The sequence below is a fragment of the Lissotriton vulgaris genome, chromosome 5, assembly GCF_964263255.1.
Source record: "Lissotriton vulgaris chromosome 5, aLisVul1.2, whole genome shotgun sequence".
Classification (NCBI taxonomy): Eukaryota; Metazoa; Chordata; class Amphibia; order Caudata; family Salamandridae; genus Lissotriton; species Lissotriton vulgaris.
Window position 1 is genome coordinate 19,122,769 of NC_141693.1, and position 24,113 is coordinate 19,146,881.

General features: G+C 51.8%; 1 protein-coding gene across 2 annotated transcripts in view; it reads right to left on the bottom strand.

Moving 5' to 3' along the window:
* Positions 1 to 24,113, bottom strand: part of LOC147710013 (DLA class I histocompatibility antigen, A9/A9 alpha chain-like) — a 401,757-nt gene that overhangs the window by 364,368 nt on the left and 13,276 nt on the right. For both annotated transcript variants that reach the window (XM_086920685.1, XM_086920686.1), the window contains exons 2-3: positions 6,193 to 6,462; positions 4,864 to 5,136 (exon numbers count right to left, since the gene is read on the bottom strand). In XM_086920685.1, the coding sequence (XP_086776811.1) occupies positions 4,864 to 5,136; positions 6,193 to 6,462 (543 nt within the window). The remainder of the gene's footprint in view (positions 1 to 4,863; positions 5,137 to 6,192; positions 6,463 to 24,113) is intronic.

The following is a 24,113-nucleotide window of genomic DNA, read 5'->3' on the forward strand; positions in this document are numbered from 1 at the left end:
TAGGATGGAGTGGGGTAGATTGGAGTAGGGTGGAGTGGGGTAGATTGGAGTGGGATGGAGTGGGGTAGATTGGAGTAGGATGGAGTGGGGTAGATTGGAGTAGGGTGGCGTGGGGTAGATTGGAGTGGGATGGAGTGGGGTAGATTGGAGTGGGGTAGATTGGAGTAGGATGGAGTGGGGTAGATTGGAGTAGGGTGGAGTGGGGTAGATTGGAGTAGGGTAGATTGGAGTAGGGTGGAGTGGGGTAGATTGGAGTAGGGTAGATTGGAGTAGGATGGAGTGGGGTAGATTGGAGTAGGGTGGAGTGGGGTAGATTGGAGTGGGATGGAGTGGGGTAGATTGGAGTAGGATGGAGTGGGGTAGATTGGAGTAGATTGGAGTGGGATGGAGTGGGGTAGATTGGAGTGGGGTAGATTGGAGTAGGTTGGAGTGGGGTAGATTGGAGTAGGGTGGAGTGGGGTAGATTGGAGTGGGGTAGATTGGAATAGGATGGAGTGGGGTAGATTGGAATAGGGTAGAGTGGGGTAGATTGGAGTAGGGTAGATTGGAGTGGGGTAGATTGGAGTAGGATGGAGTGGGGTGGGTAGAGTGGGGTAGATTGGAGTGGGGTAATTTGGAGTAGGGTGGAGTGGGGTAGATTGGAGTGAGGTAGATTGGAGTAGGGTGGAGTGGGGTAGATTGGAGTAGGGTAGATTGGAGTAGGATGGAGTGGGGTAGATTGGAGTAGGGTGGAGTGGGGTAGATTGGAGTGGGATGGAGTGGGGTAGATTGGAGTAGGATGGAGTGGGGTAGATTGGAGTAGGATGGAGTGGGGTAGATTGGAGTGGGGTAGATTGGAGTGGGGTAGATTGGAGCAGGATGGAGTGGGGTAGATTGGAGTAGGATGGAGTGGGGTAGATTGGAGTAGGGTGGGGTGGGGTAGATTGGAGTAGGGTAGATTGGAGTGGGGTAGATTGGAGTAGGATGGAGTGGGGTAGATTGGAGTGGGGTAGATTGGAGTAGGATGGAGTGGGGTAGATTGGAGTGGGGTAGATTGGAGTAGGATGGAGTGGGGTAGATTGGAGTAGGGTGGAGTGGGGTAGATTGGAGTGGGGTAGATTGGAGTAGGGTAGATTGGAGTAGGATGGAGTGGGGTAGATTGGAGTGAGGTAGATTGGAGTAGGGTAGATTGGAGTAGGATGGAGTGGGGTAGATTGGAGTGGGGTAGATTGGAGTAGGGTAGATTGGAGTAGGGTGGAGTGGGGTAGATTGGAGTGGGGTAGATTGGAGTAGGGTAAGATTGGAGTAGGGTGGAGTGGGGTAGATTGGAGTAGGGTAGATTGGAGTAGGATGGAGTGGGGTAGATTGGAGTAGGGTGGAGTGGGGTAGATTGGAGTGGGATGGAGTGGGGTAGATTGGAGTAGGATGGAGTGGGGTAGATTGGAGTAGGGTGGAGTGGGGTAGATTGGAGTGGGATGGAGTGGGGTAGATTGGAGTGGGGTAGATTGGAGTAGGATGGAGTGGGGTAGATTGGAGTAGGGTGGAGTGGGGTAGATTGGAGTGGGGTAGATTGGAGTAGGGTAGATTGGAGTAGGGTAGATTGGAGTAGGGTGGTGTGGGGTAGATTGGAGTAGGGTAGATTGGAGTAGGATGGAGTGGGGTTGATTGGAGTAGGGTGGAGTGGGGTAGATTGGAGTGGGATGGAGTGGGGTAGATTGGAGTAGGATGGAGTGGGGTAGATTGGAGTAGGGTGGAGTGGGGTAGATTGGAGTGGGATGGAGTGGGGTAGATTGGAGTGGGGTAGATTGGAGTAGGATGGAGTGGGGTAGATTGGAGTAGGGTGGAGTGGGGTAGATTGGAGTGGGGTAGATTGGAGTAGGATGGAGTGGGGTAGATTGGAATAGGGTAGAGTGGGGTAGATTGGAGTAGGGTGGAGTGGGGTAGATTGGAGTGGGGTAGATTGGAGTGGGGTAGATTTGAGTAGGGTGTAGTGGGGTAGATTGGAGTAGGGTGGAGTGGGATAGATTGGAGTGGGGTAGATTGGAGTAGGGTAGATTGGAGTAGGATGGAGTGGGGCAGATTGGAGTGGGGTAGATTGGAGTGGGGTAGATTGGAGTGGGGTAGATTGGAGTAGGATCGAGTGGGGTAGATTGGAGTAGGGTGGAGTGGGGTAGATTGGAGTGGGGTAGATTGGAGTAGGGTGGAGTGGGGTAGATTGGAGTAGGGTGGAGTGGGGTAGATTGGAGTAGGGTAGTTTGGAGTAGGATGGAGTGGGGTAGATTGGAGTGGGATGGAGTGGGGTAGATTGGAGTAGGGGGGAGTGGGGTAGATTGGAGTAGGGTGGAGTGGGGTAGATTGGAGTAGGGTGGAGTGGAGTAGACTGGAGTGGGGTAGATTGGAGTAGGGTGGAGTGGGGTAGATTGGAGTAGGGTGGAGTGGGGTAGATTGGAATAGGGTGGAGTGGGGTAGATTAGAGTAGGGTGGAGTGGGGTAGATTGGAGTAGGGTAGAGTGGGGTAGATTGGAGTAGGGTAGATTCGAGTAGGATGGAGTGGGGTAGATTGGAGTAGGATGGAGTGAGGTGGGTAGAGTGGGGTAGATTGGAGTGGGGTAGATTGGAGTAGGGTGGAGTCGGGTAGATTGGAGTAGGGTGGAGTGAGGAGGGTAGAGTGGGGTAGATTGGAGTGGGGTAGATTGGAGTAAGGTGGAGTGGGGTAGATTGGAGTAGGATGGAGTGAGGTGGGTAGAGTGGGGTAGATTGGAGTGGGGTAGATTGGAATAGGGTGGAGTGGGGTAGATTGGAGTGGGGTAGATTGGAGTAGGATGGAGTGGGGTAGATTGGAGTAAGGTGGAGTGGGGTAGATTGGAGTGGGGTAGATTGGAGTAGGATGGAGTGGGGTAGATTGGAGTAGGGTGGAGTGGGGTAGATTGGAGTAGGGTGGAGTGGGGTAGATTGGAGTGGGGTAGATTGGAGTAGGGTGGAGTGGGGTTGATTGGAGTAGGGTGGAGTGGGGTAGATTGGAGTGGGGTAGATTGGAGTAGGGTGGAGGGGGGTAGATTGGAGTAGGGTGGAGTGGGGTAGATTGGAGTGGGGTAGATTGGAGTAGGGTAGATTGGAGTAGGATGGAGTGGGGTAGATTGGAGTAGGGTAGATTGGAGTAGGATGGAGTGGGGTAGATTGGAGTAGGATGGAGTGGGGTAGATTGGAGTGGGGTAGATTGGAGTAGGATGGAGTGGGGTAGATTGGAGTAGGGTGGAGTGGGGTAGATTGGAGTAGGGTGGAGTGGGGTAGATGGAGTAGGGTAGATTGGAGTAGGGTGGAGTGGGGTAGATTGGAGTAGGGTGGAGTGGGGTAGATTGGAGTGGGGTAGATTGGAGTAGGGTAGAGTGGGGTAGATTGGAGTAGGGTAGATTGGAGTAGGATGGAGTGGGGTATATTGGAGTGGGGTAGATTGGAGTAGGGAGGAGTGGGGTAGATTGGAGTAGGGTGGAGTGGGGTAGATTGGAGTTGGGTGGAGTGGGGTAGATTGGAGTAGGATGGAGTGGGGTAGATTGGAGTGGGGTGGACTGGGGTAGATTGGAGTAGGGTGGAGTGGGGTAGATTGGAGTGTGTTGGAGTGGGGTAGATTGGAGTAGGGTGGAGTGGGGTAGATTGGAGTGGGGTAGATTGGAGTGTGTTGGAGTGGGGTAGATTGGAGAGGGGTAGATTGTAGATGGGTGGAGTGGGTTAGTTTGGAGTAGGGTGGAGTGGGGTAGATTGGAGTGGGGTAGATTGGAGTGTGTTGGAGTGGGGTAGATTGGAGTGGGGTAGATTGGAGATGGGTGGAGTGGGTTAGTTTGGAGTAGGGTGGAGTGGTGTAGATTGGAGTGGGGTAGATTGGAGTAGGGTAGATTCGAATAGGATGGAGTGGGGTAGATTGGAGTAGGATGGAGTGAGGTGGGTAGAGTGGGGTAGATTGGAGTAGGGTAGATTGGAGTAGGGTGGAGTGGGGTAGATTGGAATAGGGTGGAGTGGGGTAGATTGGAGTAGGGTGGAGTGGGGTAGATTGGAGTAGGGTAGAGTGGGGTAGATTGGAGTAGGGTGGAGTGGGGTAGATTGGAGATGGGTGGAGTGGGTTAGTTTGGAGTAGGGTGGAGTGGTGTAGATTGGAGTGGGGTAGATTGGAGTAGGGTAGATTTGAATAGGATGGAGTGGGGTAGATTGGAGTAGGATGGAGTGAGGTGGGTAGAGTGGGGTAGATTGGAGTAGGGTAGATTGGAGTAGGGTGGAGTGGGGTAGATTGGAACAGGGTGGAGTGGGGTAGATTGGAGTAGGGTGGAGTGGGGTAGATTGGAGTAGGGTAGAGTGGGGTAGATTGGAGTAGGGTGGAGTGGGGTAGAGTAGAGTAGGGTGAAGTGGGGTAGATTGGAGTAGGGTGGAGTGGGGTAGATTGGAGTAGGGTAGAGTGGGGTAGATTGGATTAGGGTGGAGTGGGGTAGAGTAGAGTAGGGTGGAGTGGGGTAGATTGGAGTAGGGTAGATTGGAGAGGGGTAGAATGAAGATTTAAGAGTATAGAGTGCCGCAATTTTCAGGCAACATTTAAAATGTCAAGATTACCGCTCCTGCTGATGAGAGAATGGAGTCTTGTATTGTGTTAGTTTTAACTCATGAAGTTGCTCAGACGGTTAACGCGCCTGGTGGGACAGTGAGCGCTAAATAAACCCCCATAACCCTCCTCTCTGCACTGCCAGTGCCTGTGCACAGAGAGGGGTCAGTGCATGGTGGGGGCAGTAAGCGCTATAGAAACCCCCAAAACCCACCTCTCTGCACTGCCAGTGCCTGTGCACTGAGAGGGGTCAGTGCCTGGTGGGGGCAGTAAGCGCTACATAAACCCCCATAACCCACCTGCCTGCAGCCGCTCCGCCCCGAGCTTCAGGTATTTCTTCAGACCCTCGATGCAAAGCCCCTCCAGGTACCCCTTCCATTGCTGGGCCACGATCCTGTCCGAGTTCCATCGGTCCTGTGTGATCTTGGCCGCATCCATGGCCGCCGTGAAGGTCTGTCTGTCCTTGTCGAGGCTGAGGAAGTCGTGTCCGTCGAAGGCGTATTGAGTAAAACCCCCCACGGAGGCGTCCTCCCGGAGCTCACAGCCGTACATCCGCTGGAACACGTGGAGACCTGAGGGGGGAGAGAAGAGAGGGGCTGAGGAGAGAGAAGTCTGACACTCGCAGGCAGAGTCTAAGGTGAAACACACACCCCATGCCCCCCCCTGAGCCCCCTCCCCTTCCCCCAGCCCTGCTCACAGCCTTACATTCACTGGATCATGTGGAGACCTGAGGGGGGGGGGGGGGGGGGAGTGAGAGGCTGAGGGAGCGGAGCAAGCCTGTAAGCTATAACCCCCCCCCCCCCTCCCGAACCCTCCCAAGTGCTCACCACAGCCCTGAGAGGGAGGGGCTGAGGGAGGAACAGACACCTCCAGGCACAGACAGTGAGGGGAGCCCCCCCTCTGGAGGGCGGGGGGGGGGCAGAGAGACGGTGAGTGAGGGGGGAGCAGCAGGGAGTAAAGTAAAGGTCGCGCACAGAAGTGAAATGAGAGGGGGCAGAGAGAGGGTTCGATGTTTACAGGCAGAGAGTGGGGGGGCCATAACCCCCCCTCCCCACCCGGAGCAGCCAAATACCACCTGCACCTGAGGGGGGGTATTGTGAGCGGGCGAGGGTGTGGCAGCTCAAGCCAGAGAGTGAGGGGAGCCCCCGCACCCCCCCTCACCCCTCATTGAACCATCCATGGGGGGGCGAGGGGTAGAGGAGGGAGAAGGTTCCAGGCAGACTGTGACTGTAGACAACCCCCCTCCCCTCCGATGAAGCTGTCCTGTGGGGGTGGGGGGGGGCAAAGTGAGATCTGAAGGGGGCAACACAGATTGTGTAGGTAGGAGCTGGGACAGTGAGGCCCTTGGATGCCCCCCCCCCCCCCACGATATAAACACCATTCACAGCTTCTGTGCTTGAAAATATTCTACGTGACTGCACCAGTCACCCCCCCAAACACTGCCCCCCCTCCTCCTGGGTCTCCAACCCCCAAGTAAAGCTCAATGCTGAGCCACATCACGTGCAGTTTGGCCCCCTCCTGTGTCCTTCTTCCACCCCCCCCAACTCCCACGTCACTGGTTCCACACTCCACCCCCCACCCCCGCCCGCCCCGGTGTCACTCACCCCATTCCTCCCCCCCCCACTCACCCCCGGTCTGGTTGACTCGGTCCATCACGATCCTCACATCGGCCTTGTGCACCTGCTCCGTTCCTCGGAGGATCTCCGTCTGCACCTCCCAGTACTGGGGGTCCTCGGCGGTGATCCCCTCCATCCAGGGGGCCCGGGGCTCCCTCCTGCGGCTCTCACTGGTGTAACTGGCGATTGGGACGTCATCCACGTACCCCACCGCGGAGAACTGTGGGACCCCGGGGAGGGGCCCCGAGAGGGCGGAGTAGAAAGCTCTGTAAGAGTGCGAGCCTGGGGGGGAGAGACAGGGGTTCAGAGGAGAGAGCGCCCCCCACATGAAAAACGTTCCAACCGCACCCCACACAACAGTGACCCACCACATGCATTATAAAGACACCCCCAGTCCTCCACCCCCCCTTACAGTGTATGTGACTCTTACAAATAAACGGGGCGACCCCAGGGCGGGGCCGAAGGGAAGAGTGAGGGGGAGCCGGGGAATTTCCTCAGGGAGAGGGTGAGGGAGGGGGTGTCAGCGGCGCAGCAACACTCCACAGCCCCTCCCCCACCAGGAACCCCCCCCCCTCTCATTCACTCACGATCCTGATCTGAGAAATAGTGAGTCTCTGCTTGAGGGGAAGGGGGAGTGTGGGGTGGGGGGGGTCGGATCGAGACACCACCTCTCACAGAGCTGCACTGATGGTGAACCCCCCCCAACAGCTACAACGCCTCCAGCGGCCACTCCTCCCTCTCACCCTCTTCCACACCGCAGGGGGAGTGGGGGTGGGGGGGAGGTTAGTCTGAGACGGTCATGACACATTGGGCCTATATTTACAAAACCACTCCCCTTTAACAATATAACCACGCCCCTTCAATGATGATGGTGGGGGTCCTAAATGTATCTGACAACACCCTCACATCTCTTCAAGCAGGGGAAGTGTAAGAAACCCCAAGAGAGCCTGTAAACCACTCTGTTATCGACCTTGCAAGGATTAAAGGGTGAGTGTGCGCTGCAATGCCTAATGAGTCCAGGCGAGACAGCTGAACGCATAGAGCTGGGATCCGTTGGAATGTACTGGGACCCCATAACTAGGGGGCAAGGTGAGAATGGGATAGGGGTGGAGTCATAAAAAGCACAGTCTGTCAGTCAACATTTTTATTTTTAATAACTCTGGCACAAAAAAGATAACAAGGACAATATGACTCTAAATATGTCTGGCTTACTTACCTGATCACAAAGAGGTTGCGTTTTAAAATATCTCCTGGGGTTCAGGCCCCTGCTGCAGAAATCTGTATGCAAAGCATCTTTTAAGGCATAACAATACCAGCAACACAACTCTAGAGGTTGATGCACTTGCAGCAGAGATCTGTGTGCCCAGCAACTTTTAGAGCAGAATAATACTGGTAAGATAACTGAGGCGGTTAATGCACTCGCTGCAGAGATGTGTGTGTGCCCAGCATCATTCAGGGGATCGGAATCTACCTCTCATCAGCCCGGCTAGCTTGACTCCAGTGGTGTGGAGGCTCTGGGACCCACGTCTGGGCTACCCCAGTACACTCAGGGAGAAAATTACAAAAAACAATTTGATGGACAGAATGTAGATCAATGTCTTACATTCACCCCAGTCCAAGGATCTGGGCCTAAATCCATCGTTTTTTGCACTCCACACCACCCTGGGTCAGATAATGGCTTTATGCAAATCAGCTCTGACCCTGTGCCCCATGGGAACAGTCCAGTCCGAACTACATCAGCCATATCTTTCCCAGACCGGAATCAAGCATCCGAGGAAAAATAACTGAGGCGGTTAATGCACGCACTGCAGAGATGTGTGTGTGGCCAGCAACATTCAGGGGATAGTAGTGCTGGAAAGATAACTGAGGCGGTTAATGCACTCGCTGCAGAGATGTGTGTGTGCCCAGCAACATTCAGGGGATAATAGTGCTGGAAAGATAACTCTGGCGGTTTATGCACTCTCTGCAGAGATCTGTGTGCCCAGCAACATTCAGGGGATAATAGTGCTGGAAAGATAACTGAGGCGGTTAATGCACTCGCTGCAGAGATGTGTGTGTGCCCAGCAACATTCAGGGGATAATAGTGCTGGAAAGATAACTCTGGCGGTTAATGCACTTTCCGCAGAGATGTGTGTGTGCCCAGCAACATTCAGGGGATAATAGTGCTGGAAAGATAACTCTGGCGGTTAATGCACTCGCTGCAGAGATGTATGTGTGCCCAGCAACATTCAGGGGATAATAGTGCTGGAAATATAACTGAGGCGGTTAATGCACTCGCTGCAGAGATGTGTGTGTGCCCAGCCACATTCAGGGGTAATAGTGCTGGAAAGATAACTGAGGCGGTTAATGCACTCGCTGCAGAGATGTGTGTGTGCCCAGCAACATTCAGAGGATAATAGTGCTGGAAAGATAACTCTGGCGGTTAATGCACTTGCTGCAGAGATGTGTGTGTGCCCAGCAACATTCAGGGGATAGTAGTGCTGGAAAGATAACTGGCGGTTAATGCACTCGCTGCAGAGATGTGTGTGTGCCCAGCAACATTCAGGGGATAATACTGCTGGAAAGATAACTCTGGCGGTTAATGCACTCTCTGCAGAGATCTGTGTGCCCAGCAACATTCAGGGGATAATAGTGCTGGAAAGATAACTGAGGCGGTTAATGCACTCGCTGCAGAGATGTGTGTGTGTGCCCAGAAACATTCAGGGGATAGTAGTGCTGGAAAGATAACTGAGGCGGTTAATGCACTCGCTGCAGAGATGTGTGTGTGCCCAGCAACATTCAGGGGATAATAGTGCTGGAAAGATAACTCTGGCGGTTAATGCACTTTCTGCAGGGATGTGTGTGCCCAGCAACATTCAGGGGATAATAGTGCTGGAAAGATAACTCTGGCGGTTAATGCACTCGCTGCAGAGATGTGTGTGTGCCCAGCAACATTCAGGGGATAATAGTGCTGGAAAGATAACTCTGCCGGTTAATGCACTCGCTGCAGAGATGTGTGTGTGCCCAGCAACATTCAGGGGATAGTAGTGCTGGAAAGATAACTGAGGCGGTTAATGCACTCGCTCCAGAGATGTGTGTGTGCCCAGCAACATTCAGGGGATAGTAGTGCTGGAAAGATAACTGAGGCGGTTAATGCACTCGCTGCAGAGATGTGTGTGTGCCCAGCAACATTCAGGGGATAACAGTGCTGGAAAGATAACTCTGGCGGTTAATGCACTCGCTGCAGAGATGTGTGTGTGCCCAGCAACATTCAGGGGATAATAGTGCTGGAAAGATAACTGAGGCGGTTAATGCACTCGCTGCAGAGATGTGTGTGCCCAGCAACATTCAGGGGATAACAGTGCTGGAAAGATAACTGAGGCGGTTAATGCACTCGCTGCAGAGATGTGTGTGTGCCCAGCAACATTCAGGGGATAACAGTGCTGGAAAGATAACTCTGGCGGTTAATGCACTCGCTGCAGAGATGTGTGTGTGCCCAGCAACATTCAGGGGATAATAGTGCTGGAAAGATAACTGAGGCGGTTAATGCACTCGCTGCAGAGATGTGTGTGCCCAGGAACATTCAGGGGATAACAGTGCTGGAAAGATAACTGAGGCGGTTAATGCACTCGCTGCAGAGATGTGTGTGTGCCCAGCAACATTAAGGGGATAATAGTGCTGGAAAGATAACTCTGGCGGTTAATGCACTCGCTGCAGAGATGTGTGTGTGCCCAGCAACATTCAAGGGATAATAGTGCTGGAAAGATAACTGAGGCGGTTAATGCACTCGCTGCAGAGATGTGTGTGTGCCCAGCAACATTCAGGGGATAATAGTGCTGGAAAGATAACTCTGGCGGTTAATGCACTCTCTGCAGAGATCTGTGTGCCCAGCAACATTCAGGGGATAGTAGTGCTGGAAAGATAACTGAGGCGGTTAATGCACTCGCTGCAGAGATGTGTGTGTGCCCAGCAACATTCAGGGGATAGTAGTGCTGGAAAGATAACTCTGGCGGTTAATGCACTCGCTGCAGAGATGTGCGTGTGCCCAGCAACATTCAGGGGATAGTAGTGCTGGAAAGATAACTCTGGCGGTTAATGCACTCGCTGCAGAGATGTGCGTGTGCCCAGCAACATTCAGGGGATAATAGTGCTGGAAAGATAACTCTGGCGGTTAATGCACTCGCTGCAGAGATGTGTGTGTGCCCAGCAACATTCAGGGGATAGTAGTGCTGGAAAGATAACTGAGGCGGTTAATGCACTCGCTGCAGAGATGTGTGTGCGCCCAGCAACATTCAGGGGATAGTAGTGCTGGAAAGATAACTGAGGCGGTTAATGCACTCGCTGCAGAGATGTGCGTGCGCCCAGCAACATTCAGGGGATAGTAGTGCTGGAAAGATAACTGAGGCGGTTAATGCACTCGCTGCAGAGATGTGCGTGCGCCCAGCAACATTCAGGGGATAGTAGTGCTGGCAAGATAACTGAGGCGGTTAATGCACTCGCTGCAGAGATGTGCGTGTGCCCAGCAACATTCATGGGATAGTAGTGCTGGCAAGATAACTGAGGCGGTTAATGCACTCGCTGCAGAGATGTGCGTGTGCCCAGCAACATTCAGGGGATAATAGTGCTGGAAAGATAACTGAGGCGGTTAATGCACTCGCTGCAGAGATGTGCGTGTGCCCAGCAACATTCAGGGGATAGTAGTGCTGGAAAGATAACTGAGGCGGTTAATGCACTCGCTGCAGAGATGTGCGTGTGCCCAGCAACATTCAGGGGATAGTAGTGCTGGAAAGATAACTGAGGCGGTTAATGCACTTTTCTGCAGAGATGTGCGTGTGCCCAGCAACATTCAGGGGATAGTAGTGCTGGAAAGATAACTGAGGCGGTTAATGCACTCGCTGCAGAGATGTGTGTGTGCCCAGCAACATTCAGGGAATAGTAGTGCTGGAAAGATAACTCTGGAGGTTAATGCACTCGCTGCAGAGATGTGTGTTTGCCCAGCAACATTCAGGGGATAGTAGTGCTGGAAAGATAACTCTGGCGGTTAATGCACTTGCTGCAGAGATGTGTGTGTGCCCAGCAACATTCAGGGGATAGTAGTGCTGGAAAGATAACTCTGGCGGTTAATGCACTCGCTGCAGAGATGTGTGTGTGCCCAGCAACATTCAGGGGATAGTAGTGCTGGAAAGATAACTGAGGCGGTTAATGCACTCGCTGCAGAGATGTGTGTGCGCCCAGCAACATTCAGGGGATAGTAGTGCTGGAAAGATAACTGAGGCGGTTAATGCACTCGCTGCAGAGATGTGCGTGCGCCCAGCAACATTCAGGGGATAGTAGTGCTGGAAAGATAACTGAGGCGGTTAATGCACTCGCTGCAGAGATGTGCGTGCGCCCAGCAACATTCAGGGGATAGTAGTGCTGGCAAGATAACTGAGGCGGTTAATGCACTCGCTGCAGAGATGTGCGTGTGCCCAGCAACATTCAGGGGATAGTAGTGCTGGAAAGATAACTGAGGCGGTTAATGCACTCGCTGCAGAGATGTGCGTGCGCCCAGCAACATTCATGGGATAGTAGTGCTGGCAAGATAACGGAGGCGGTTAATGCACTCGCTGCAGAGATGTGCGTGTGCCCAGCAACATTCAGGGGATAGTAGTGCTGGAAAGATAACTGAGGCGGTTAATGCACTCGCTGCAGAGATGTGCGTGTGCCCAGCAACATTCAGGGGACAGTAGTGCTGGAAAGATAACTCTGGCGGTTAATGCACTCGCTGCAGAGATGTGTGTGTGCCCAGCAACATTCAGGGGATAGTAGTGGTGGAAAGATAACTGAGGCGGTTAATGCACTCTCTGCAGAGATGTGTGTGTGCCCAGCAACATTCAGGGGATAGTAGTGCTGGAAAGATAACTGAGGCGGTTAATGCGCTCGCTGCAGAGATGTGTGTGTGCCCAGCAACATTCAGGGGATAGTAGTGCTGGAAAGATAACTGAGGCGGTTAATGCGCTCGCTGCAGGGATGTGTGTGTGCCCAGCAACATTCAGGGGATAGTAGTGCTGGAAAGATAACTCTGGCGGTTAATGCACTCGCTGCAGAGATGTGTGTGTGCCCAGCAACATTCAGGGGATAACAGTGCTGGAAAGATAACTCTGGCGGTTAATGCACTCGCTGCAGAGATGTGTGTGTGCTCAGCAACATTCAGGGGATAGTAGTGCTGGAAAGATAACTGACGCGGTTAATGCACTCTCTGCAGAGATGTGTGTGTGCCCAGCAACATTCAGGGGATAACAGTGCTGGAAAGATAACTCTGGCGGTTAATGCACTCGCTGCAGAGATGTGTGTGTGCCCAGCAACATTCAAGGGATAACATTCAGGGGATAATAGTGCTGGAAAGATAACTGAGGCGATTAATGCACTTGCTGCAGAGATGTGTGTGTGCCCAGCAACATTCAGGGGATAATAGTGCTGGAAAGATAACTGAGGCGGTTAATGCACTCGCTGCAGAGATGTGTGGGTGCCCAGCAACATTTAGGGGATAATAGTGCTGGAAAGATAACTGAGGCGGTTAATGCACTCGCTGCAGAGATGTGTGTGTGCCCAGCAACATTCAGGGGATAATAGTGCTGGAAAGATAACTCTGGCGGTTAATGCACTCGCTGCAGAGATGTGTGTGTGCCCAGCAACATTCAGGGGATAGTAGTGCTGGAAAGATAACTGAGGCGGTTAATGCACCCGCTGCAGAGATCTGTGTGTGTCCAGCAACATTCAAGGGATAATAGTGCTGAAAAGATAACTCTGTCGGTTAATGCACTCGCTGCAGAGATGTGTGTGTGCCCAGAAACATTCAGGGGATAATAGTGCTGGAAAGACAACTGAGGCGGTTAATGCACTCGCTGCAGAGATGTGTGTGTGCCCAGCAACATTCAGGGGATAGTAGTGCTGGAAAGATAACTCTGGTGGTTAATGCACTCGCTGCAGAGATGTATGTGTGCCCAGCAACATTCAAGGGATAAAAGTGCTGGAAAGATAACTCTGGCGGTTAATGCACTCGCTGCAGAGATGTGTGTGTGCCCAGCAGCATTCAGGGGATAATAGTGCTGGAAAGATAACTGAGGCGGTTAATGCACTCGCTGCAGAGATGTGTGCGTGCCCAGCAACATTCAGGGGATAGTAGTGCTGGAAAGATAACTGAGGCGGTTAATGCACTCGCTGAAGAGATGTGTGTGTGCCCAGCAACATTCAGGGGATAGTAGTGCTGGAAAGATAACTGGCGGTTAATGCACTCGCTGCAGAGATGTGTGTGTGCCCAGCAACATTCAGGGGATAATAGTGCTGGAAAGATAACTGAGGCGGTTAATGCACTCGCTGAAGAGATGTGTGTGTGCCCAGCAACATTCAGGGGATAATAGTGCTGGAAAGATAACTGAGGCGGTTAATGCACTCGCTGCAGAGATGTGTGTGTGCCCAGCAACATTCAGGGGATAATAGTGCTGGAAAGATAACTGAGGCGGTTAATGCACTCGCTGCAGAGATGTGTGTGTGCCCAGCAACATTCAGGGGATAATAGTGCTGGAAAGATAACTCTGGCGGTTAATGCACTCGCTGCAGAGATGTGTGTGTGCCCAGCAACATTCAGGGGATAGTAGTGCTGGAAAGATAACTGGCGGTTAATGCACTCGCTGCAGAGATGTGTGTGTGCCCAGCAACATTCAAGGGATAACATTCAGGGGATAATAGTGCTGGAAAGATAACTCTGGCGGTTTATGCACTCTCTGCAGAGATCTGTGTGTGCCCAGCAACATTCAGGGGATAGTAGTGCTGGAAAGATAACTGGCGGTTAATGCACTCGCTGCAGAGATGTGTGTGTGCCCAGCAACATTCAGGGGATAATAGTGCTGGAAAGATAACTGAGGCGGTTAATGCACTCGCTGAAGAGATGTGTGTGTGCCCAGCAACATTCAGGGGATAATAGTGCTGGAAAGATAACTGAGGCGGTTAATGCACTCGCTGCAGAGATGTGTGTGTGCCCAGCAACATTCAGGGGATAATAGTGCTGGAAAGATAACTGAGGCGGTTAATGCACTCGCTGCAGAGATGTGTGTGTGCCCAGCAACATTCAGGGGATAATAGTGCTGGAAAGATAACTCTGGCGGTTAATGCACTCGCTGCAGAGATGTGTGTGTGCCCAGCAACATTCAGGGGATAGTAGTGCTGGAAAGATAACTGGCGGTTAATGCACTCGCTGCAGAGATGTGTGTGTGCCCAGCAACATTCAAGGGATAACATTCAGGGGATAATAGTGCTGGAAAGATAACTCTGGCGGTTAATGCACTCTCTGCAGAGATCTGTGCGCCCAGCAACATTCAGGGGATAATAGTGCTGGAAAGATAACTGAGGCGGTTAATGCACTCGCTGCAGAGATGTGTGTGTGCCCAGAAACATTCAGGGGATAGTAGTGCTGGAAAGATAACTGAGGCGGTTAATGCACTCGCTGCAGAGATGTGTGTGTACCCAGCAACATTCAGGGGATAATAGTGCTGGAAAGATAACTCTGGCGGTTAATGCACTTTCTGCAGAGATGTGTGTGCCCAGCAACATTCAGGGGATAATAGTGCTGGAAAGATAACTCTGGCGGTTAATGCACTCGCTGCAGAGATGTGTGTGTGCCCGGTAACATTCAGGGGATAATAGTGCTGGAAAGATAACTCTGGCGGTTAATGCACTCGCTGCAGAGATGTGTGTGTGCCCTGCAACATTCAGGGGATAGTAGTGCTGGAAAGATAACTGAGGCGGTTAATGCACTCGCTGCAGAGATGTGTGTGTGCCCAGCAACATTCAGGGGATTGTAGTGCTGGAAAGATAACTGAGGCGGTTAATGCACTCGCTCCAGAGATGTGTGTGTGCCCAGCAACATTCAGGGGATAGTAGTGCTGGAAAGATAACTGAGGCGGTTAATGCACTCGCTGCAGACAGGTGTGTGTGCCCAGCAACATTCAGGGGATAATAGTGCATGAAAGATAACTGAGGCGGATAATGCACTCGCTGCAGAGATGTGTGTGTGCCCAGCAACATTCAGGGTATAATAGTGCTGGAAAGATAACTGAGGCGGTTAATGCACTCGCTGCAGAGATGTGTGTGTGCCCAGCAACATTCAGGGGATAACAGTCCTGGAAAGATAACTCTGGCGGTTAATGCACTCGCTGCAGAGATGTGTGTGTGCCCAGCAACATTCAGGGGATAGTAGTGCTGGAAAGATAACTGAGGCGGTTAATGCATTCGCTGCAGAGATGTGTGTGTGCTCAGCAACATTCAGGGGATAATAGTGCTGGAAAGATAACTGAGGCGGTTAATGCACTCGCAGCAGAGATGTGTGTGCCCACCAACATTCAGGGGATAACAGTGCTGGAAAGATAACTGAGGCGGTTAATGCACTCGCTGCAGAGATGTGTGTGTGCCCAGCAACATTCAGGGGATAATAGTGCTGGAAAGATAACTCTGGCGGTTAATGCACTCGCTGCAGAGATGTGTTTGTGCCCAGCAACATTCAGGGGATAATAGTGCTAGAAAGATAACTGAGGCGGTTAATGCACTCGCTGCAGAGATGTGAGTGTGCCCAGCAACATTCAGGGGATAATAGTGCTGGAAAGATAACTGAGGCGGTTAATGCACTCGCTGCAGAGATGTGCGTGTGCCCAGCAACATTCAGGGGATAATAGTGCTGGAAAGATAACTCTGGCGGTCAATGCACTCGCTGCAGAGATGTGCGTGTGCCCAGCAACATTCAGGGGATAATAGTGCTGGAAAGATAACTGAGGCAGTTAATGCACTCGCTGCAGAGATGTGCGTGTGCCCAGCAACATTCAGGGGATAGTAGTGCTGGAAAGATAACTGAGGCGGTTAATGCACTCGCTGCAGAGATGTGCGGGTGCCCAGCAACATTTAGGGGATAGTAGTGCTGGAAAGATAACTGAGGCGGTTAATGCACTCGCTGCAGAGATGTGCGTGTGCCCAGCAACATTCAGGGGATAATAGTGCTGGAAAGATAACTGAGGCGGTTAATGCACTCGCTGCAGAGATGTGCATGTGCCCAGCAACATTCAGGGGATAATAGTGCTGGAAAGATAACTCTGGTGGTTAATGCACTCGCTGCAGAGATGTGCGTGTGCCCAGCAACATTCAGGGGATAGTAGTGCTGGAAAGATAACTCTGGCGGTTAATGCACTCGCTGCAGAGATGTGCATGTGCCCAGCAACATTCAGGGGATAGTAGTGCTGGAAAGATAACTGAGGCGGTTAATGCACTCGCTGCAGAGATGTGCGTGTGCCCAGCAACATTCAGGGGATAGTAGTGCTGGAAATATAAGTCTGGCGGTTAATGCACTCGCTGCAGAGATGTGTGTGTGCCCAGCAACATTCAGGGGATAGTAGTGCTGGAAAGATAACTGAGGCGGTTAATGCACTTGCTGCAGAGATGTGCGTGTGCCCAGCAACATTCAGGGGATAATAGTGCTGGAAAGATAACTGAGGCGGTTAATGCACTCGCTGCAGAGATGTGCGTGTGCCCAGCAACATTCAGGGGATAATAGTGCTGGAAAGATAACTCTGTCGGTTAATGCACTCGCTGCAGAGATGTGCGTGTGCCCAGCAACATTCAGGGGATAATAGTGCTGGAAAGATAACTGAAGCGGTTAATGCACTCGCTGCAGAGATGTGCGTGTGCCCAGCAACATTCAGGGGATAATAGTGCTGGAAAGATAACTGAGGCGGTTAATGCACTCGCTGCAGAGATGTGCGTGTGCCCAGCAACATTCAGGGGATAGTAGTGCTGGAAAGATAACTGAGGCGGTTAATGCACTCGCTGCAGAGATGTGCGTGTGCCCAGCAACATTTAGGGGATAGTAGTGCTGGAAAGATAACTGAGGCGGTTAATGCACTCGCTGCAGAGATGTGCGTGTGCCCAGCAACATTCAGGGGATAATAGTGCTGGAAAGATAACTGAGGCGGTTAATGCACTCGCTGCAGAGATGTGCATGTGCCCAGCAACATTCAGGGGATAATAGTGCTGGAAAGATAACTCTGGCGGTTAATGCACTCGCTGCAGAGATGTGCGTGTGCCCAGCAACATTCAGGGGATAGTAGTTCTGGAAAGATAACTCTGGCGGTTAATGCACTCGCTGCAGAGATGTGCATGTGCCCAGCAACATTCAGGGGATAGTAGTGCTGGAAAGATAACTGAGGCGGTTAATGCACTCGCTGCAGAGATGTGCGTGTGCCCAGCAACATTCAGGGGATAGTAGTGCTGGAAATATAAGTCTGGCGGTTAATGCACTCGCTCCAGAGATGTGTGTGTGCCCAGCAACATTCAGGGGATAGTAGTGCTGGAAAGATAACTGAGGCGGTTAATGCACTCGCTGCAGAGATGTGTGTGTGCCCAACAACATTCAGGGGATAGTAGTGCTGGAAAGATAACTGAGGCGGTTAATGCACTCGCTGCAGAGATGTGCGTGTGCCCAGCAACATTCAGGGGATAGTAGTGCTTCAAAGATAACTGAGGCGGTTAATGCACTCGCTGCAGAGATGTGCGTGTGCCCAGCAACATTCAGGGGATAGTAGTGCCGGAAAGGTAACTGAGGCGGTTAATGCACTCGCTGCAGAGATGTGCGTGTGCCCAGCAACATTCAGGGGATAGTAGTGCCGGCAAGATAACAGAGGCGGTTAATGCACTCGCTGCAGAGATGTGCGTGTGCCCAGCAACATTCAGGGGATAGTAGTGCCGACAAGATAACTGAGGCGGTTAATGCACTCGCTGCAGAGATGTGCGTGTGCCCAGCAACATTCAGGGGATAGTAGTGCCGGCAAGATAACTCTGGCGGTTAATGCACTCGCTGCAGAGATGTGCGTGTGCCCAGCAACATTCAGGGATTAGTAGTGCCGGCAAGATAACTGAGGCGGTTAATGCACTCGCTGCAGAGATGTGCGTGTGCCCAGCAACATTCAGGGGATAGTAGGGCCAGAAAGATAACTGAGGAGGTTAATGCACTCGCTGCAGAGATGTGCGTGTGCCCAGCAACATTCAGGGGATAGTAGTGCTGGAAAGATAACTGAGGCGGTTAATGCACTCGCTGCAGAGATGTGCGTGTGCCCAGCAACATTCAGGGGATAGTAGTGCTGGAAAGATAACTGAGGCGGTTAATGCGCTCGCTGCAGAGATGTGTGTGCCCAGCAACATTCAAGGGATAATAGTGCTGGAAAGATAACTCTGGCGGTTAATGCGCTCGCTGCAGAGATGTGTGTGTGCCTAGCAACATTCAGGGGATAATAGTGCTGGAAAGATAACTGAGGCGGTTAACGCGCTCGCTGCAGAGATGTGTGTGTGCCCAGCAACATTCAGGGGATAGTAGTGCTGGAAAGATAACTGAGGCGGTTAATGCGCTCGCTGCAGAGATGTGTGTGTGCCCAGCAACATTCAGGGGATAGTAGTGCTGGAAAGATAACTGAGGCGGTTAATGCGCTCGCTGCAGAGATGTGTGTGTGTGCCCAGCAACATTCAGGGGATAGTAGTGCTGGAAAGATAACTGAGGCGGTTAATGCGCTCGCTGCAGAGATGTGTGTGTGTGCCCAGCAACATTCAGGGGATAGTAGTGCTGGAAAGATAACTGAGGCGGTTAATGCGCTCGCTGCAGAGATGTGTGTATGTGCCCAGCAACATTCAGGGGATAGTAGTGCTGGAAAGATAACTGAGGCGTTTAATGCGCTCGCTGCAGAGATGTGTGTGTGTGCCCAGCAACATTCAGGGGATAGGAGTGCTGGAAAGATAACTGAGGCGTTTAATGCGCTCGCTGCAGAGATGTGTGTGTGCGCCCAGCAACATTCAGGGGATAGTAGTGCTGGAAAGATAACTGAGGCGGCTAATGCGCTCGCTGCAGAGATGTGTGTGTGCGCCCAGCAACATTCAGGGGATAGTAGTGCTGGAAAGATAACTGAGGCGGTTAATGCGCTCGCTGCAGAGATGTGTGTGTGCGCCCAGCAACATTCAGGGGATAGTAGTGCTGGAAAGATAACTGAGGCGGTTAATGCGCTCGCTGCAGAGAGGTGTGTGTGCCCAGCAACATTCAGGGGATAGTAGTGCTGGAAAGATAACTGAGGCGGTTAATGCGCTCGCTGCAGAGATGTGCGTGTGCCCAGCAACATTCAGGGGATAGTAGTGCTGGAAAGATAACTGAGGCGGTTAATGCGCTCGCTGCAGAGATGTGCGTGTGCCCAGCAACATTCAGGGGATAGTAGTGCTGGAAAGATAACTGAGGCGGTTAATGCGCTCAATGCAGAGATGTGCGTGTGCCCAGCAACATTCAGGGGATAGCAGTGCTGGAAAGATAACTCTGGCGGTTAATGCGCTCGCTGCAGAGATGTGCGTGTGCCCAGCAACATTCAGGGGATAGCAGTGCTGGAAAGATAACTCTGGCGGTTAATGCGCTCGCTGCAGAGATGTGCGTGTGCCCAGCAACATTCAGGGGATAGCAGTAACGGAAAGATAACCGAGGCGGTTAATGCGCTCGCTGCAGCGATGTACGTGTGCCCAGCAACATTCAGGGGATAGCAGTGCCGGAAAGATAACCGAGGCGGTTAATGCACTCGATGCAGAGATGTGCGTGTGCCCAGCAACATTCAGGGGATAGCAGTGCCGGAAAGATAACCGTGGCGGTTAATGCACTCGCTGCAGAGATGTGCGTGTGCCCAGCAACATTCAGGGGATAGCAGTGCTGGAAAGATAACTGAGGCGGTTAATGCGCTCGCTGCAGAGATGTGTGTGTGTGCCCAGCAACATTCAGGGGATAGCAGTGCTGGAAAGATAACTGAGGTGGTTAATGCGCTCGCTGCAGAGATGTGTGTGTGCCCAGCAACATTCAGGGGATAGTAGTGCTGGAAAGATAACTCTGGCGGTTAATGCACTCGCTGCAGAGATGTGTGTGTGCCCAGCAACATTCAGGGGATAACAGTGCTGGAAATATAAGTCTGGCGGTTAATGCACTCGCTGCAGAGATGTGTGTGTGCCCAGCAACATTCAGGGGATAGTAGTGCTGGAAAGATAACTGAGGCGGTTAATGCGCTCGCTGCAGAGATGTGCGTGTGCCCAGCAACATTCAAGGGATAACATTCAGGGGATAATAGTGCTGGAAAGATAACTGAGCGGTTAATGCACTCGCTGCAGAGATGTGTGTGTGCCCAGCAACATTCAAGGGATAATAGTGCTGGAAAGATAACTCTGGCGGTTAATGCACTCGCTGCAGAGATGTGTGTGTGCCCAGCAACATTCAGGGGATAATAGAGCTGGAAAGATAACTCTGGCGGTTAATGCACTTGCTGCAGAGATGTGTGTGTGCCCAGCAACATTCAAGGGATAACATTCAGGGGATAATAGTGCTGGAAAGATAACTGAGGCGGTTAATGCACTCGCTGAAGAGATGTGCATGTGCCCAGCAACTTTCAGGGGATAATAGTGCTGGAATGATAACTGAGGTGGTTAATGCACTCGCTGCAGAGATGTGTGTGTGCCCAGCAACATTCAGGGGATAATAGTGCTGGAAAGATAACTCTGGCGGTTAATGCACTCGCTGCAGAGATGTGTGTGTGCCCAGACACATTCAGGGGATAGTAGTGCTGGAAAGATAACTGAGGCGGTTAATGCACTCGCTGCAGAGATCTGTGTGTGCCCAGCAACATTCAAGGGATAATAGTGCTGGAAGATAACTCTGGCGGTTAATGCACTCGCTGCAGAGATGTGTGTGTGCCCAGCAACATTCAGGGGATAATAGTGCTGGAAAGATAACTGAGGCGGTTAATGCACTCGCTGCAGAGATGTGTGTGTGCCCAGCAACATTCAGGGGATAGTAGTGCTGGAAAGATAACTCTGGCGGTTAATGCACTCGCTGCAGAGATGTGTGTGTGCCCAGCAACATTCAAGGGATAATAGTGCTGGAAAGATAACTCTGGCGGTTAATGCACTCGCTGCAGAGATGTGTGTGTGCCCAGCAACATTCAGGGGATAATAGTGCTGGAAAGATAACTGAGGCGGTTAATGCACTCGCTGAAGAGATGTGTGTGTGACCAGCAACATTCAGGGGATAATAGTGCTGGAAAGATAACTGAGGCAGTTAATGCACTCGCTGCAGAGATGTGTGTGTGCCCAGCAACATTCCGGGGATAATAGTGCTGGAAAGATAACTCTGGCGGTTAATGCACTCGCTGCAGAGATGTGTGTGTGCCCAGCAACATTCAGGGGATAATAGTGCTGGAAAGATAACTGAGGCGGTTAATGCACTCGCTGCAGCGATGTGTGTGTGCCCAGCAACATTCAGGGGATAATAGTACTGGAAAGATAACTCTGGCGGTTAATGCACTCACTGCAGAGATGTGTGTGTGCCGAGCAACATTCAAGGGATAATAGTGCTGGAAAGATAACTGAGGCGGTTAATGCACTCGCTGCAGAGATGTGTGTGTGCCCAGCAACATTCAGGGGATAATAGTGCTGGAAAGATAACTGAGGCGGTTAATGCACTCGCTGAAGAGATGTGTGTGTGCCCAGCAACATTCAGGGGATAATAGTGCTGGAAAGATAACTGAGGCGGTTAATGCACTCGCTGCAGAGATGTGTGTGTGCCCAGCAACATTCAGGGGATGATAGTGCTGGAAAGATAACTCTGGCGGTTAATGCTCTCGCTGCAGAGATGTGTGTGTGCCCAGCAACATTCAGGGGATAATAGTGCTGGAAAGATAACTGAGTCGGTTAATGCACTCGCTGCAGCGATGTGTGTGTGCCCAGCAACATTCAGGGGATAATAGTGCTGGAAAGATAACTCTGGCGGTTAATGCACTCGCTGCAGAGATGTGTGTGTGCCCAGCAACATTCAGGGGATAATAGTGCTGCAAAGATAACTCTGGCGGTTAATGAACTCGCTGCAGAGATGTGTGTGTGCCCAGCAACATTCAGGGGATAATAGTGCTGGAAAGATAACTGAGGCGGTCAATGCACTCGCTGCAGAGATGTGTGTGTGCCCAGCAACATTCAGGGGATAATAGTACTGGAAAGATAACTCTGGCGGATAATGCACTCGCTGCAGAGATGTGTGTGTGCCCAGCAACATTCAGGGGATAATAGTGCTGGAAAGGTAACTGAGGCGGTTAATACACTCGCTGCAGAGATGTGTGTGTGCCCAGCAACATTCAGGGGATAAGAGTGCTGGAAAGATAACTGAGGCGGTTAATGCACTCTCTGCAGAGATCTGTGTGCCCAGCAACATTCAGGGGATAGTAGTGCTGGAAAGATAACTCTGGCGGTTAATGCACTCGCTGCAGAGATGTGTGTGTGCCCAGCAACATTCAGGGGATAGTAGTGCTGGAAAGATAACTGAGGCGGTTAATGCACTCGCTGCAGAGATGTGTGTGTGCCCAGCAACATTCAGGGGATAGTAGTGCTGCAAAGATAACTGAGGCGGTTAATGCACTCGCTGCAGAGATGTGTGTGTACCCAGCAACATTCAGGGGAAAATAGTGCTGGAAAGATAACTGAGGCGGTTAATGCACTCGCTGCAGAGATGTGTGTGTGCCCAGCAACATTCAGGGGATAATAGTGCTGGAAAGATAACTCTGGCGGTTAATGCACTCGCTGCAGAGATGTGTGTGTGCCCAGCAACTTTCAGGGGATAATAGTGCTGGAAAGATAACTGAGGCGGTTAATGCACTCGCTGCAGAGATGGGTGTGTGCCCAGCAACATTCAGGGGATAGTAGTGCTGGAAAGATAACTGAGGCGGTTAATGCACTCGCTGCAGAGATGTGTGTGTGCCCAGCATCATTCAGGGGATAGTAGTGCTGGAAAGATAACTGAGGCGGTTAATGCACTCGCTGCAGAGATGTGTGTGTGCCCAGCAACATTCAGGGGATAGTAGTGCTGGAAAGATAACTGAGGCGGTTAATGCACTCGCTGCAGAGATGTGTGTGTGCCCAGCAACATTCAGGGGATAATAGTGCTGGAAAGATAACTCTGGCGGTTAATGCACTCGCTGCAGAGATGTGTGTGTGCCCTGCAACATTCAGGGGATAGTAGTGCTGGAAAGATAACTGAGGCGGTTAATGTACTCGCTGCAGAGATGTGTGTGTGCCCAGCAACATTCAGGGGATAACAGTGCTGGAAAGATAACTCTGGCGGTTAATGCACTCGCTGCAGAGATGTGTGTGTGCCCAGCAACATTCAGGGGATAACAGTGCTAGAAAGATAACTCTGGCGGTTATTGCACTCGCTGTAGAGATGTGTGTGTGCCCAGCAACATTCAGGGGATAGTAGTGCTGGAAAGATAACTGAGGCGGTTAATGCACTCGCTGCAGAGATGTATGTGTGCCCAGCAACATTCAGGGGATAATAGTGCTGTAAAGATAACTCTGGCGGTTAATGCACTCGCTGCAGTGATGTGTGTGTGCCCAGCAACATTCAGGGGATAATAGTGCTGGAAAGATAACTGAGGCGGTTAATGCACTCGCTGCAGAGATGTGCGTGTGCCCAGCAACATTCAGGGGATAATAGTGCTGGAAAGATAACTCTGGCGGTTAATGCACTCGCTGCAGAGATGTGTGTGTGCCCAGCAACATTCAGGGGATAATAGTGCTGGAAAGATAACTGAGGCGGTTAATGCACTCACTGCAGAGATGTGTGTGCCCAGCAACTTTTGGATAATATTAATACTGGCAAGATAACTCTGGCGGTTAATGCACTTCCTGCAGAGATCTGTGTTTTGCCCAGTCACAGTTTTGACTCAGAGTAGCATAGCGGGTTACTTTGCCTGCTGAAGCACATTGCATAGCATGCAGATCACAGATTTGTATTTGGAGGTCCAGCAACCAATGCCGTCTGCAGTGTATGCTACTCGCCCAGCAGAACTAGGGGACCCCGGGGAGGAGACTGGAGAGGGAGG